Source organism: Bos taurus, chromosome 3 (genome assembly GCF_002263795.3).
Source record: "Bos taurus isolate L1 Dominette 01449 registration number 42190680 breed Hereford chromosome 3, ARS-UCD2.0, whole genome shotgun sequence".
Lineage (NCBI taxonomy): Eukaryota > Metazoa > Chordata > Mammalia > Artiodactyla > Bovidae > Bos > Bos taurus.
This window is the reverse complement of record NC_037330.1, coordinates 58,658,379-58,672,903: the sequence shown is the minus strand read 5'-3', so window position 1 is coordinate 58,672,903 and position 14,525 is coordinate 58,658,379. Positions and strand designations below refer to the sequence as shown.

The window sequence follows — 14,525 nt, the reverse complement described above, 5'->3', positions numbered from 1 at the left end:
CCAACATTTAATTTTCACAAAAAGCTTTCCTTTTATATTTTATCCATTCCTTGGAACCCAGAAACAATAGATTTAAATTTGGCATTCTATGTGACATCACTGAGCCTCAATTTCCTTGTCTGTAAAATGGTGATATTTGCCCTCTCCAGTCCATGTAGTGTTGGTAGAAAAATGGAATAATTCATATGAAAGTGATTTTTAAACCAAGTGCTACAGGATTAAAAATGTCAGTATGTGGCATCTGGCGTAAGTCCTTGCACTCAGAAGTCCCTTAAACCATGTTTACTGAATTAAATATTAATTTACTGCATAAGTAATTGTGTAGCCACTGTTCAGGCAGTCTTGAAAATGCTTGAGACTCAAGACACAAGCTTTATAAGTAGGGTAACCAGCTACTAGCTTACCCAAACAACTAATTTGTTACTGACATTCAGTAAATTATCTGAATTCTCAAAGGTGTCAAGAAACATTACATTTTCTTTACACACCCACTTGAATTAAAACTTCTAAATATCCTTATTATCTTGTGGGTGATCTTAACTCAAGTTATTTATTTTATAGGTGAAGCATGTAAGGCTCAGAGAAGTTAAGTAACTTGCTCAGGATCACAGCGAGTTAGCATTAGCTCCACTTTCCATTTCATAATTTAACCAAAGACAGTGTTGGTGCTGACATATAAAATATAACACAGGCCTCCGATTCTCACTTAAACCCTGCTCGATTCTGCAGTCTGTAAGGGGTTCATCATTCTAGTAGTTCTGTTTTTGTTTCTTGGTTTTGTTTTTTCCAATGTAAGAGACAATGAAGAACAAGTTTAGAGAAGAGAGCATCCTGGATTATGGCATGTCAGCAAATCTGTTTGTTTTCTTGAACTTTTTATGTGAAGTTTCAGATTTCTAGCCATCAAGGAGCCTGCTCAGAAGAAACAAGCTAGTTTTGGAACTTTTATTTGGGGTTTTATTCCAGCTGGTTTGTATGGTAACTTGGATTTAAGCAAGGCTTTTACAGCTGTGAGATCTCTATATAGAAATAGCATGTGCAAAATGCTTGTGTCTTGCCAGTCCCTGCAGAGCCAGCTCAGAGGACAGGCCAGAATAGTCATCTATCTTCTTACATGATCGTTAAAGTGGGTGTGTTCACATGACTGTTGTAAACTGCTCTTGAAAAACAAACAAATAAACATAGTGAAAATATCTTGTTTCTCTCTAAGGATGTGACACTTGGAAGAGTAGAAAAAGCGGAAGAGTCAGAAGAGGTCACAACAGGAGTTAATGATATTTGAGCATATTTTTTTCTTTTTGCATCCTTCCCACTTCATAAACATTAATGTGTTTCCTAACGAACTGTCCTCCCAAATATCCTAGGCGAAGAAGTGAGTAGAAAGACTCTGGTCTTTCAGGTGTCAAATATCTCTTCCAACACTGAGATCTGAACATGAGGGAGAGAATAATCCAAGCTACTGAGCCCAACCCTTACGTTCGTGGCACCATTCCGTATCATGGTCTCACAAGTTACGGAAAGTAATAGATTGCTGTGGCAGTCAGGTGTTAACTAGCTGGGTCTCAGTTAACTGCCACTAAATTGTCTATTCATATTCAGAACCCAAGTGGTGTCACCCAAGATCCTTTAAGTTACCCATCTGCCTTTCCAGACTTCTTAGAGTCAGGGCTCGGGAGAAGGATATGATTGCATGTGCAGAGGCTTACTTGGAGACAAATGCTACTTAAGAAGGGGAAGGTTGTTGCCAGGTCAGTGAACAGATATCTGAGAAGGCAGTGGGAATGGCCTGTTCCCCACCGACTTCCTGCAGTAGACTCAAGAGTTAACTCCAGACAACATCAACAACCAGCAGCTTGCTGTTTAATCCTGCCTGCCTGGATAGCAAAGAAAGCAGTGCTTTATGCAGGATGATCAAGCATTTTAGCTCTGCTGGGCTACAATTTTCTAGTAAAGGCTTCTTCTATTGAGTATGTATGATAAAATCCAAGCATCTGTGGCCATGTGGCTAGAAAGAGCAACACAGGAAAGTGAAATGGGCAAAGAGGGCTACCACGGAAGTCCAAAGCTGTAAAGAAGACTGGAAACCTAGGGAGGGCTGTGGGGACAGGAGACTTTTGAGTCCCAGTGCAAATGGCTAGGATAGGTCTCTAGGGCCTGGGGAAATGCCTTACCTTCCCTGTCAGAGAGCAAGAAGATGCAAGTTCCAGGGCCCGAAGTGAACTACATAACGCTGTTCCTTAAGCTAGAATCCTCCTTGTGCATCTGTCAACCAGGAAACATTTTCTCTCTCTCCTTCTCTTCTTATTTTTCTTTTTAAGATGAAACTTTATGATAGTGTTTAAAAACACTTAGACATATCCTCCCCTGTGCTGTAGCACATTCGATCCTCTTGGGCACCTCTTGATCTGATACTAGGTGAGCAGCACCTACAGCCTGACAAAGCTGATGCTTGGAGGCATAAGCAACCTTCCTTACATACACTTATTTACAGCCTCATAAATTGAGAAGAGTCCAGCTAGGTGATGTGGGTGGTCTCAAGGTGCCTTTCCATTTCTCACATGAGGTTGCTCTCGGAATCAATCCAAGAGGCAGGATCCTCAAAGGATGATATACTTTCTCCCAACCTCAGGCATTGAACCTGTGCTAACATCCCAGCGGGTGCGACCTACGTTAATTAAAACATGATAAGCTTTATAGTTAAAAATGTTGGTCATCCCTAGGCATAATCGGAGAAGGTGATGGCACCCCACTCCAGTACTCTTGCCTGGAAAATCCCATGGACGGAGGAGCCTGGTAGGCTGCAGTCCATGGGGTCGCAAAGAGTCAGATATGACTGAGCGACTTCACTTTCACTTTTCACTTTCATGCAGTGGAGAAGGAAATGGCAACCCACTCCAGTGTTCTTGCCTGGAGAATCCCAGGGACTGGGGGAGCCTGATGGGCTGCCGTCTATGGGGTCGCACAGAGTTGGACACAACTGAAGCGACTTAGCGGTAGCAGCAGCAGGCATAATAAATGGCATTCTGAAAGATCCTCAGGAAATGAGCTTGACTTTGCAGTTAGAAAGTTTTAAAAGGACTGTGTGAGCTATTTCTCCATTTTTAAGGTTCATCTCCTTCTACATCCTTTCCTAGACTGTGAACTCCCAGGGGGCAGTGGTCTTGCCCTGTTTGGTGGTCCTGGAGCATGAACGGGTGAACAAAGGTTCAAGATGGCAAGTTGGAGCATCACCACCCAGGAAACTTTTTGAGGGTATTGACTCTTCATCTCCCATTTTTCGATCTACATGGACTAACACAGTGCATGGTATAAAGAAGGCTCTCAGATAAATCTTTGCTAAATTAACAAGAAGACTCCCCCATATCTCTCCAAAGTTATGAAACTGAGTCATCTAATCAACATTAGAACTCAGAGATAATGCAAAATCTGATGTTATATATGCTTCTAAATATAGTCATTTCTGTGGATTATTCATGGCCAATTTCTATTCCCAGTGGATTCCACACTGCCTGGAATGATGAAAGAATACTACATCCCTTAATGGCGCAATTGAATTGTACTCAGGAAATGTGGTTATTTTAATATTATTGTAAACCAAACATAATTAAGAATGTGAATCTTCCCAGGAAAATATCACATGACATACTCCAGAAACAAATATAAATGAATTTCAGTTTACTTGATGATTTGGTTTTTCTATTCCACCTTCCATTAGTTAATTCAAATGTTTAGTAACTAAGGCTTCTAAAAAACCAACAAAATTTATCCCTTTTTGCTCTGGTATTTTAGCATCTTGAAGGCATGGTGTGGTGAAAACAAATTAGGGGCATGAACTGATCAGGACTTGGACTGACTCCCCAAAACCAAAACCAATAAAACAAAACAACACTCCAGACCTTATAATTCTCCATTTAGATTTGGCTTAAACTTATAGGTTCGGAGAAGATCACTTCAAACCATGGCATCCACTCTATGACATTCTATATTGCATGATACGAATCCATGTAAAAAACTTGTTTGGAGCCAAGCTGTGTGAAAGTCGTTCAGTTGTGTCCGACTTTTTGTGATCTCATGGACTGTAGCTCACCAAGCTCCTCTGTCCATGGAATTCTCCAGGCCAGAATACTGGAGTGGGTAGACGTTCCTTCCTCCAGGGTATCTTCCCAACCCAGGGATCGAACCCAGGTCACCTGCATTGCAGGCAGATTCTTTACCATCTGAGCCATCAGGGGCCAGGCTGTGTGTGTATATATATATATATATACACACATATATTGGAGAAGGCAATGGCACCCCACTCCAGTACTCTTGCCTGGAAAATCCCATGGACAGAGGAGCCTGGTAGGCTGCGGTCCATGGCGTTGCTAAGAGTTGGACACGACTGAGCGACTTCACTTTTACTTTTCACTTTCATGCATTGGAGAAGGAAATGGAAACCCACTCCATTGTTCTTACCTGGAGACTCCCAGGGACAGGGGAGCCTGGTAGGCTGCCGTCTATGGGGTCTCATAGAGTCGGACACATACTAAGTCACACAGAGCGACTTAGCAGCAGCAGCAGCAGCAGCATACACACATATATGTATATATATATATGTATGTATACATATATATATATACACACACACACAAATATACAGTGCTCAATTTTTTTGTACTTTTGTTTTTAAGGTCCTTTATGTTCCCGGAGAATCTCTTGGACAGAGGAACCTGGCGGGCTACAAATTATAGGATTTCAAAAGTCGGACACAACTGAAAGCAACTTAGCATGCATGCTAAGTTACGAGAATTTTTGTGGCAAGTCTGAGATGCCAAGAAGAATTGTAATTAGGAGGTAAAACATCAAGGACCTGGCAAGGGACCTAAGCTGGCAGACCCAGAAGAAGGGAGTGGCAGGGCAGCAGTGTAGGGTTTGAGCTTGTCCTGGCGGGGAGGGAGAGGGTTTTCCTATTCACCTCTGCATATGAAATCTATCTCCCCTCAATGATTTCTGGAAAACGCATCAAGTATTGGGTTGACATGTATAGAGATTTCCATCCTCAACACTAAACAACAATGACAACTGTAACAATGCAAAAAATCTAGCATGCAATCTGAGAACATCATTAGAATTTTCTAAAGAAGGTTAGTTGATACACAAAATTGTAAGGAATTTCACAGGTATTATTGTTAATTCATTAACAGTACTGAATAATATACATAACAACAAAGAAATAGACATATACAAATATTCAACAATATACATAAAACTTGTATCAAATTATTATTTTTTATTTAGAAATAATTGATATACTAGTTTCAGGATTTCAACATAATGATTTGATATTTGTATATTGTGAAATGATCACCACAATAAGTTTAATTAACATTCATCACCAAACATTGTTATAAAAAATTTTCTTGTGATGATAACTTTTAAGATTCACTTTCTTCATACTAAAATCTTAAGCTGGAAAAAAATGAGCATATTAAAAAAAAAAAACCCTAAAGCTTCCATATATGTACCATCCTTTTATAAGAAAATCTTTAAAATCATCCATATTCTTTCATAAAAACAATGTCAACAAGCTAATAACTATGTAATACAACATAGATATATTATTTATAACCCAAACTATGCTAATTATAAAGAGAAATGCTAGGAAAGCTTTAAATTTGAGGGAAAATAAATATTTTGTGATTTCTTATTTAATTTAAAATCCCTGTATAATATGTTCAATGCTCTTGATATTTGATGAAAAAAAACACATATAAACCTCAGATAATTTTTTTTTCACTTATTTAGCTCAAATGTAGGATTCAAAGAAAACAATTCAGCATTTTTGTATACCATATTTTTTATTAATTAAAAATCAATGGATGATATTAAGGTGTAAAAAGTAGTGAAAGTGATTTATTTTTCCCATTGTTATTCCTTTCCCTGTTTTACAGTTACACTACTCCCCTCGTCCCCATCCTAAAAACACAAAAATCACTTCTTTCTCTTTTTCTTTATGGTTCATTACTTTTTAGTTTTTATATTTAACATTTTGATCCATCTATCATTTATTTTGATATGTCACATGAGACTTTAATTTTTTTTTTTTTTTTTGCTATTTTTTATTGAAATATGGACTTCCCTCACAACTCAGTTGGTAAAGAATCTGCCTGCAATGCAGGAGACCTGGGTTTGATTCCTGGGTTGGGAAGATCCCCTGGAGAAGGAAATGGCAATCCACTCCAGTATCCTGCCTGGAAAATCCCATGGACAGAGGATCCTGGTGGGCTTCAGTTCATGGAGTCACAAGAGTCGGACACAACTTAGCCACTAAACCACCACCACAACTGAAATATAGGGGTTTCCCTGGTGGTTCAGTGGTAAAGAATCTGCTTGCAATGCAGGAGATGCAGGAGAGGTGTGTTTGAACCCTGGATCAGGAAGATCCCCTGGAGGAGGGCTTGGCAACCCACTCCAGTATTCTTGCCTGGAGAATCCCATGGACAGAGAAGCCTGGTGGGCTACAGTCCACGGGGTTGCAAAGAGTAGGACACAACTGAGCGACTGACCACACATGCACTCACTGAAACACAATTGCTTTAATGTTGTGTTAGTTCTGCTGTACAATGTTGTGAACCAGTCATGTGTATACATATATCCCCTCCCGCTTGAGCTTCTTCCCCACCCCCCATCCCATCCCACTAGGTCATCACAGAACACCAAGCTGACTTCCTGTGCTATACAGCAGTTTCCCACTAGCTATCTATCTGAACCTATTTGCAGAGCAGGAATGGAGGTGGAGACATAGAGAACAGGCTTGTGGACACAATGGGAGAGGAGTGGGGCATGAATTGAGGCAGTGGCATGGACACCTTAATTTTTAAAAATGATTAATCAATTGCCCAGCTCCACTGCTTTGTGATGCCTCCTAACACATTTGCTAATTCTTACATATAATCAAGTCTAGATCCTAGACTACCTATGTTTCATTAATTTTTATGTCTACTCTTTGAAACAATACCCTTTGCATTATTGTTGTACAATGCTATGTTTCAACACCTTATAATGAAGGAAATTCTCCAACCAAATATAATCCCCACTTCTTGAAAAGTATTCTCGATTACTTTTGCTCACATTCTTGGATCTATATGAGCTTTCACTCATTTGTCAAAGCAAAAAAAATCCTGCTGGCATTTGATTGGATATATAATATTAAAAAAACCTCATACTGTATTGTGATATTTAGTAATTATTCAGAAACACATCATTTTACTTTTTGTTATTTTATATATCAGTAAAGTTTTATAATTTTCCTTATATGGGTTCTGAGATTTTTTAATAAAAGTTTTTCTCGGCATTTTAGGTTTACATAAGAGTTTTAAAATATTTACTAATAGGTTATTGACATTATACAAAATAATAATTGATCTTTCTTCCTGATTTGCCTATTAGTTCTAATAGTTCTCTGTTTGATTGCCTTGGGATTTCTAATCAGACAGTTTAAGAAGGCAAATAATCATGATTTTAGTCTCTTCCTTTCCAATAATTATTAACTAATTCAGCGCATATCTAAAGAGCATCTCCTACACAAGGAACAATACTAGACAATAGGAAAACAAATATGAATAATACACACAAAAATTCCCACTTTGGTGGAACTTACATTCTAGTGGGGGATAAAAACAACAAATAAACATAATAAATATAGCATGTGCAAAGGTGATACATCCAATGGAAAAGCAGAGTAGAATAAGGGAGACAAGGAAGGCAAGAAGTAGAAGGTTTCACAATTTTAAATAAGGTAGTATGTGTAGACCTCTCTGAGGAAAGGCTTGATGAAAGCGAGGAAATGAGCCATGCATATATCTGAAAGAGGAGTGTTCAAGGCAAACAGAACATGCAGTGCAAAGCCTTAAGGAGGAGTGTTTTGGGCCATGGTTAGATGGAAGTGAGCATAGCACATATGATGGTGCTAGGCCACTTATTTATGTTTCATATTTTATTGCATTGGCCAGGAATTGAAGAACAATATTAAATAAAGGTGAAAATGGGCCTCCTTAATTTGTGACAGTTTTTAATAAGAATACCTTTATGCTTTAATTTGATCATTGATTTAAAAAATTATGTCAATTCACCATTTAACAGAAAAGCAAATTATATGATTATCTCAAAGCTGAAGAAAAGTCATATGAAAATATGTAATACCCTTCATGAAATTCAGAAAAACTTTCAGGAAACTAGGAGTAGAAAGAAACTTTCTCAATCTAAGCATCTATTAAAAACTTACAACTAACATCACATTTAATGGCAAAACACTAAATGTTTTTCCCCTAAAGATTAAAGATTCCCCTAAAGATTAAAGATTAGAAATAGGCTAGGATGTTAATTCTCATAACCTCTTTCAATGTTGCATTAAAGGTTTTAGAGCAATAAGTTAAAATAGAAAAACAAAGGAAGGGAGGAAAAGATATATTGTTCAGAAAAGAAGTAAAACTATGTTTTGTTTTGTTTTTTTTTCAGGTGACTTGAGCATGTGCATAGAAAATCCAATAAAATCCTCAAAATATTAATAGAACTAATGAGTAAATTTAGCAAGGTTGCAGATATACACTCACTATACACAATTTAAAAAATTGTTTTTCTATATACTAGCAATAAACAATTGGAAAATAAATTTTAAGAAATAATACCATTTATAATAGCACCAAAAAGATCAACTAGTTAAGGAAACTACAAATTTACAAAACATTGCAGGAGGACAGTAAAGAAGACTAAATACATACTGGGTCTTTTTCGTATAATTCAATACTGTTAAGATGTCATTTTGCCAAAAATTAATCTACAGATTCAACATAATAGATAAACACAATGGGTAACACAAGGTTATACTGAACAAAAGAGGCCAAATATATATACTGAAGCAATGCTGTCCTCTTTCCCTTGCCAGAGCAGTGTCAGAGGAAGCTAGTTAAAAGGTTTAAATAAAATCCACAGTCTGCAACACTTAAAATGTTCAGATTTCAATTGAAAAGTCATACATTATCTCAAGGACAAGGAAAACCACAATTAGAATTTTAAAAAGAATCAACAGATACCAATACTAATTGACAGAGATATTAGAATTATATGACAAAAAATTTAAAGCAGTCATCATAAATACTTCGATGAGCAATTACACAATGCTGGAAACAAATGGAATAAGAGAAATTTGTAGCAAAGAAATAAAGGTATGAAGAGGAACCAAATGAACCTATGAGATTACAACAAAATTCTAACATTCATGTCATCAGAATCCAGATAGAGAGGAGAAAGAGGGTAAGGCTGATAATGTACTCAGAGAAATAATGGCTGAAACTTCCCCAAGTTGGCAAAAGGTGTAAACCTATAGATTCAAGAAGCCAAACAAATTATGAAAATAAAACTCAAAGAAATCCACACCAAGGCACATGATGGTCAAACTTCTGAAAACCAAAAACAAACAAAAATCACAGAAGCAGCAAGAAAACAACAACTTGTATATAGAAGGAAAACAATTCAAAGAGGAGTGGATTTTCACCAGACCCTATGAAGATTAGAGCACGCAGTCACAAAGAGTTGGACATGACGGAGCGACTGAACTGAACTGATGAAGGCTAGAAGGATGTAGCACAGTTTTTAAATAACACTCCCCCTCCAAAAAATAAGAATCGTCAGTCCAACGATTGTTGGATCATCAATCCAATCCTATATCAATGAAAATATTCTTCATAAATGATGGGAAATTCAAGACATTCTCAGATTAATGAAAACTATGAGAATTTGACACTGGCAGGCTTACCCTTAAAAATGGCTAAAGAAAGTTCTCTTAACAGACAGGAAAAATAAAAGAAGAAATCTTAGAACATTAGGAAAAAAGAGCAACAGGCAGTAAAAATATAAATAATTCAATGCCAGTTTCCTCTTGAGTTTTCTAAATAATGCTTCACATTTGAAACAAAAATTATAAGACTGTCTGATGTGATTCCAAATGTAGGTGTAGGAAATATTCAAGACAATTAGAAATGAAAGAAGTAAAGGGAAGTAAAGGAAGGTAAGATTTTGATACTTCACTCAAACTGATAAAATGTCTCAAACTGATAAGTTATGTATATGCAATATACCTAATAAGTAAGTAAGTAAGTAAGTGAAGTCACCCAGTCATGTCCGACTCTTTGCGACCCCATGGACTGTAGCCTGGCTTCTCGGTCCATGGGATTCTCCAGGCAAGAATACTGGAGTAGGTTACCATTTCCTTCACTAAATAAGCTGTACAAAGAGATATACTCTTAAAATTCTAAAAATTGTTCAAATAATCCACAGGAAGGTTAGAAGAATAAAGCAGAGATATGAAAATAGAACATACAGAAAACAAAAATGGCTGACTTAGCTCTTTGCTGTTCAGTTACTCGGTTGTGTTCGACTCTTTGTGACCCCATGGACTGCAGCACACCAGGCTTCCCTGTCCTTCATCACCTCCCAGAACTCGCTCAAACTCATGTCCATTGAGTTGGTGATGCCATCCAACCATCTCATCCTCTGTCATCCCCTTCTCCTGCCTTCAATCTTTCCCAGCATCAAGGTGTTTTCCAATGAGTCAGTTCTTTGCATCAGGTGGCCAAAGTATTGGAGTTTCAGCTGCAGCATCAGTCCTTCCAATGAATATTCAGGACTGATTTCCTTTAGGATGGACTGGTTTGATCTCCTTGAGGTTCAAGGGACTCTCAAGAGTCTTCTCCAACACCACAGTTCAAAAGCGTCAATTCTTTGGGACTCAGCCTTCTTTACGGTCCAACTCTCACATCCACACATGACTACTGGAAAAACCATAGCTTTGACTATATGGATCTTTGTTGGCAAAGTAATGTCTCTGCTTTTTAATATTCTGTCTAGGTTTGTCATAGCTTTTCTGCCAAGGAGCAAGCATCTTTTAATTTCATGGCTACAGTCACCATCTGCAGTGATTTTGGACTTAGCTCTAAAATATCAATAATTACATTAACCACAAGTGATCTAAATACATCAGTTAAAATTCAGAAATTGAAGTGGTTAAAAAATCTAACAGAATTTTATGTTTTCAACAAAAAAACTCGTGTCAAACATAATGACATAGGTAGATTGGAAATAAGATGATAGAAAATGTAGTATGGAAACCTTAGTCAAAACAAAACAGGAGTAGTTATATTAATGTCAGATAGACTTCAGAGCAATGACAGCTACCAGAGAGCACAAGAGACATTACAAAATGCTAAAAGGGACAATCCACTCAGAAGACTCAGGAATCCTAGCAATCCTAAATAATTAAGCACCAACCCATAGAGCTGTAAAACACTTGAAGAAAAATTATAAAGGGAAAGCGACCTTGGGGAAATTAACAAGATGGAGCCATTCAGGGTCCTGCCCCAAGCTCTCGCAGACCCTCTTGCCCCATGTTCTGTAAACAATGACTTTGCATAGTTATGTAACAGCTGAGATCACTTACAGCACAGCACATGCGCGTCTGGAGGTACTTGTTTGGTCACGGGCTACTTTGTGAGGCACGCCTGTATGAGCTTCACCATGAAGGCCCTGGCTGCTGCTGCACTGGGGCTACATTGGAGCAGCCTCATGATTATGTTATATGAGGTTAGGTTATGGCTATGTTATGGTTATGTTATGTCTACTGCTATGGCTGCTGCATCAACTAGGAGAGAGGCTCTATTATGGCTGCTGTGCCAGCCAGGAGAGAAGAAATGTGTCTGTAGTTCCTTCGGCTCCTCCCATCTTCTTCCAGCCTCTTAGCTTGCGCCTTGTCTACCCTGGGTTCAGCAAACAGTGTGAACAGGAAGATAATCAGCGCTGTGAGGAGGACCAGCAATACAACAGGCATAGTCAGCAGGATGAACAGCAATATGCTGACAAATCAACAAATATGACTGGAGATTTAAACTCCCTTCTTTTCAGTGACTGGTAGAACAAGTACATATAAAACCAGGATGGACACAGAAGAACTCAAAAATACCACCAACCAACAGCATTTGACTGATATTTATAGAACATCCAACAACAGCAAAATACACATTCTTTTCAAGTGCCCATATAACATATACTAGAACACGTTTAACTCAGTATATCCTGGGCCATAAAACAAACCTCATCAATTGAAAAGAAATCTTGAAATTATTCAGTGTTCTCTGACCACAGTGAAATCAAATCTGAAATTAATAATAGAACGGTAACAGGAAAAGCTTCAAATACCTGGACACCAAACAACATACTTCTGAGTAGTCACTGAGTTAAAGGGAAGTCTCAGGGAAATGGAAAAATACAGAGAAATGAATGAAAATAAAAATATCAAAAATTTTAGAACACAGCTAAAGTAGTGCTAAGAAGGAAAATTATAGCATTAAAAAGCTTAGATTGAAAAAGAGGAAAAGTCACAAATAAATAATCTAAGCTTTCACCTCAAGAACACAGAATAAGAGCAAAAGCCCCATGAGATCAAAGCAAATAGAAGGAAGAAAATAATAAAGATTAAAACAGAAATTAATGACATTGAAACAGAAAAAGCAATAGAGAAAATTAATGTTTCAAGAAGCTGGTTCTTTGAAAAGATCAATAAAATTGACAATCCTCTAGTAAGACTGACCAAAAAAGAGAAAAGACACGGATTACCAATATCAAGAATGAAATGGGGGATATTACTACTGACCCTGAAGACATATAGGGAATAATAAGGGAATACTACAAGCAACTGTACACTCATAAATTTAACAACATAGATTGAAACAGTCAATCCCTTGGAGAACACAGACTACCACAACTCACACAAGATGAAATTGATTATCTGAGTAGTCTTATAACTATTAAGAAAATTCAACTGATAATTTTAAAACTTCAAAACAAAACTCTCCTGACTCAGATGGTTTCCCTGGAAAGTTCTGCCAAAAATTAGAAGAAGATTTAACACCAATTTTATACAATCTCTTCCAGAAAAAGAAGATGATGGAACATTTTTCAATTCATTTTATTTTTTTTTTCAATTTATTTTATTAAGCTAGGATTATCCTAGTACCTATATCCCTCATAAACAGAGACACAAACATCCACAGCTGGTATTACCAAATAGAACTCAGAAATAGATGAAAAGAATTGTATACTATAATCAAGTTGGCTGGTTCAATATGTTAAGAATAAACACAATCTACCATAAAACAGGTTTAAAAAGAAAAATCATACTAATGATTGAATCATACTATTGATACTAATCTATCAATAGATTCAGAAAAGCACTAAAAAATCAACACTCATGATAAAAAACACTCAAAAACATAAGAATAGAGGAGAACTTTTTCAACTTGGTATACATTATCTATAAAAATCTTACAGATAATTTTAAACTTAGTGGTGACAGACTAAACTCTCTTAGATCAGGAACAAGCAAGGATATTTACTGTCACCACTCACTCTTATTCACCCATAGTATTATATAAGTTTTCAAAGTTTTCATTTTTCTGTGACAAATGTAAATAAGCACATACATATCTGAAAGTAATAAAAATATCTTTAAAAATAAATGAATGCTCATCTCAGATGACACCATTTATGGTAAGTCCTCCTAGACCTACCTACTTTAGACAAGTGTGCTCAGTGTTTCTCTTAGTTACAGCTCTTATCACTATTATAGTTGTCTGTTTATTCTTCTTCCCACCTTCAATCCTAATAGACTATGGTGCAATGCCTAGCATATTGACCTCATATAGAACTTTTATCATAAGAGTTGGCTAGGTGACAACACAAGCTGAAGTTAAAAAGGGAATTGTCATCAGACCCTCACTATCATGAACTTTTGTAGGGCAAACACATCTCATTGCCACTGATTTTTAGAGTCAGTTGATGAGGCTCTGAATCCTGATTTTCACTGTTTGAATGCGGGTACCAATCTGGGAGTCTCTGCTCCATCATTTCTTTCTTCAGCCACTTCTGTGAGAGTTGGAAGAAGCACACTGTACCCTCCAGATTCCCAGTTTTTAAAGGTACTTCTTGCTTAGCATTATTCCTTTTACTAGCTGCTGCTGCTGCTAAGTCACTTCAGTCGTGTCCGACTCTGTGCGACCCCATAGATGGCAGCCCACCAGGTTCCCCCGTCCCTGGGATTCTCCAGGCAAGAGTACTGGAGAGGGTTGCCATTTCCTTCTCCAATGCATGAAAGTCAGAAGTGAAAGTGAAGTCGCTCAGTCGTGTCCTACACAGTGCAGTGGGAAGCAGACGGGGTCCTTCCTTGCTTCACAGTCTGAATCCAAGGCTGACTATCAATTCCAATGCTTCCCATGAGTTCAATTCAATTATAAAAAGATATACATTATGTGGCAACAAAATGTCACTGAGTCCTATGAGGCTTATTTGTCTCTCATGCAAATAGAAACTCTGCAAACTCTCAGAATTTTATTTGGATTCTCTTCTTACTATACATGTTATCTCAGTGCATGAGAAAAAGGATTTATTTATAGCAATATCACTGGAAAGAAAGCGCATCCTTTAGCAACTGGGAGCTG

At 37.4% G+C, this 14,525-nt stretch overlaps 1 protein-coding gene across 2 annotated transcripts in view; it reads right to left on the bottom strand.

Moving 5' to 3' along the window:
* The window catches only part of DDAH1 (dimethylarginine dimethylaminohydrolase 1), a 156,812-nt gene that overhangs the window by 102,214 nt on the left and 40,073 nt on the right, over positions 1-14,525 (bottom strand). The window contains exon 1 of one of the 2 annotated variants that reach the window (XM_024989573.2): positions 11,474-11,597. Within the exon in view, the coding sequence (XP_024845341.1) occupies positions 11,474-11,485 (12 nt within the window). The 5' untranslated portion in view covers positions 11,486-11,597. 2 annotated transcript variants of the gene reach the window in all.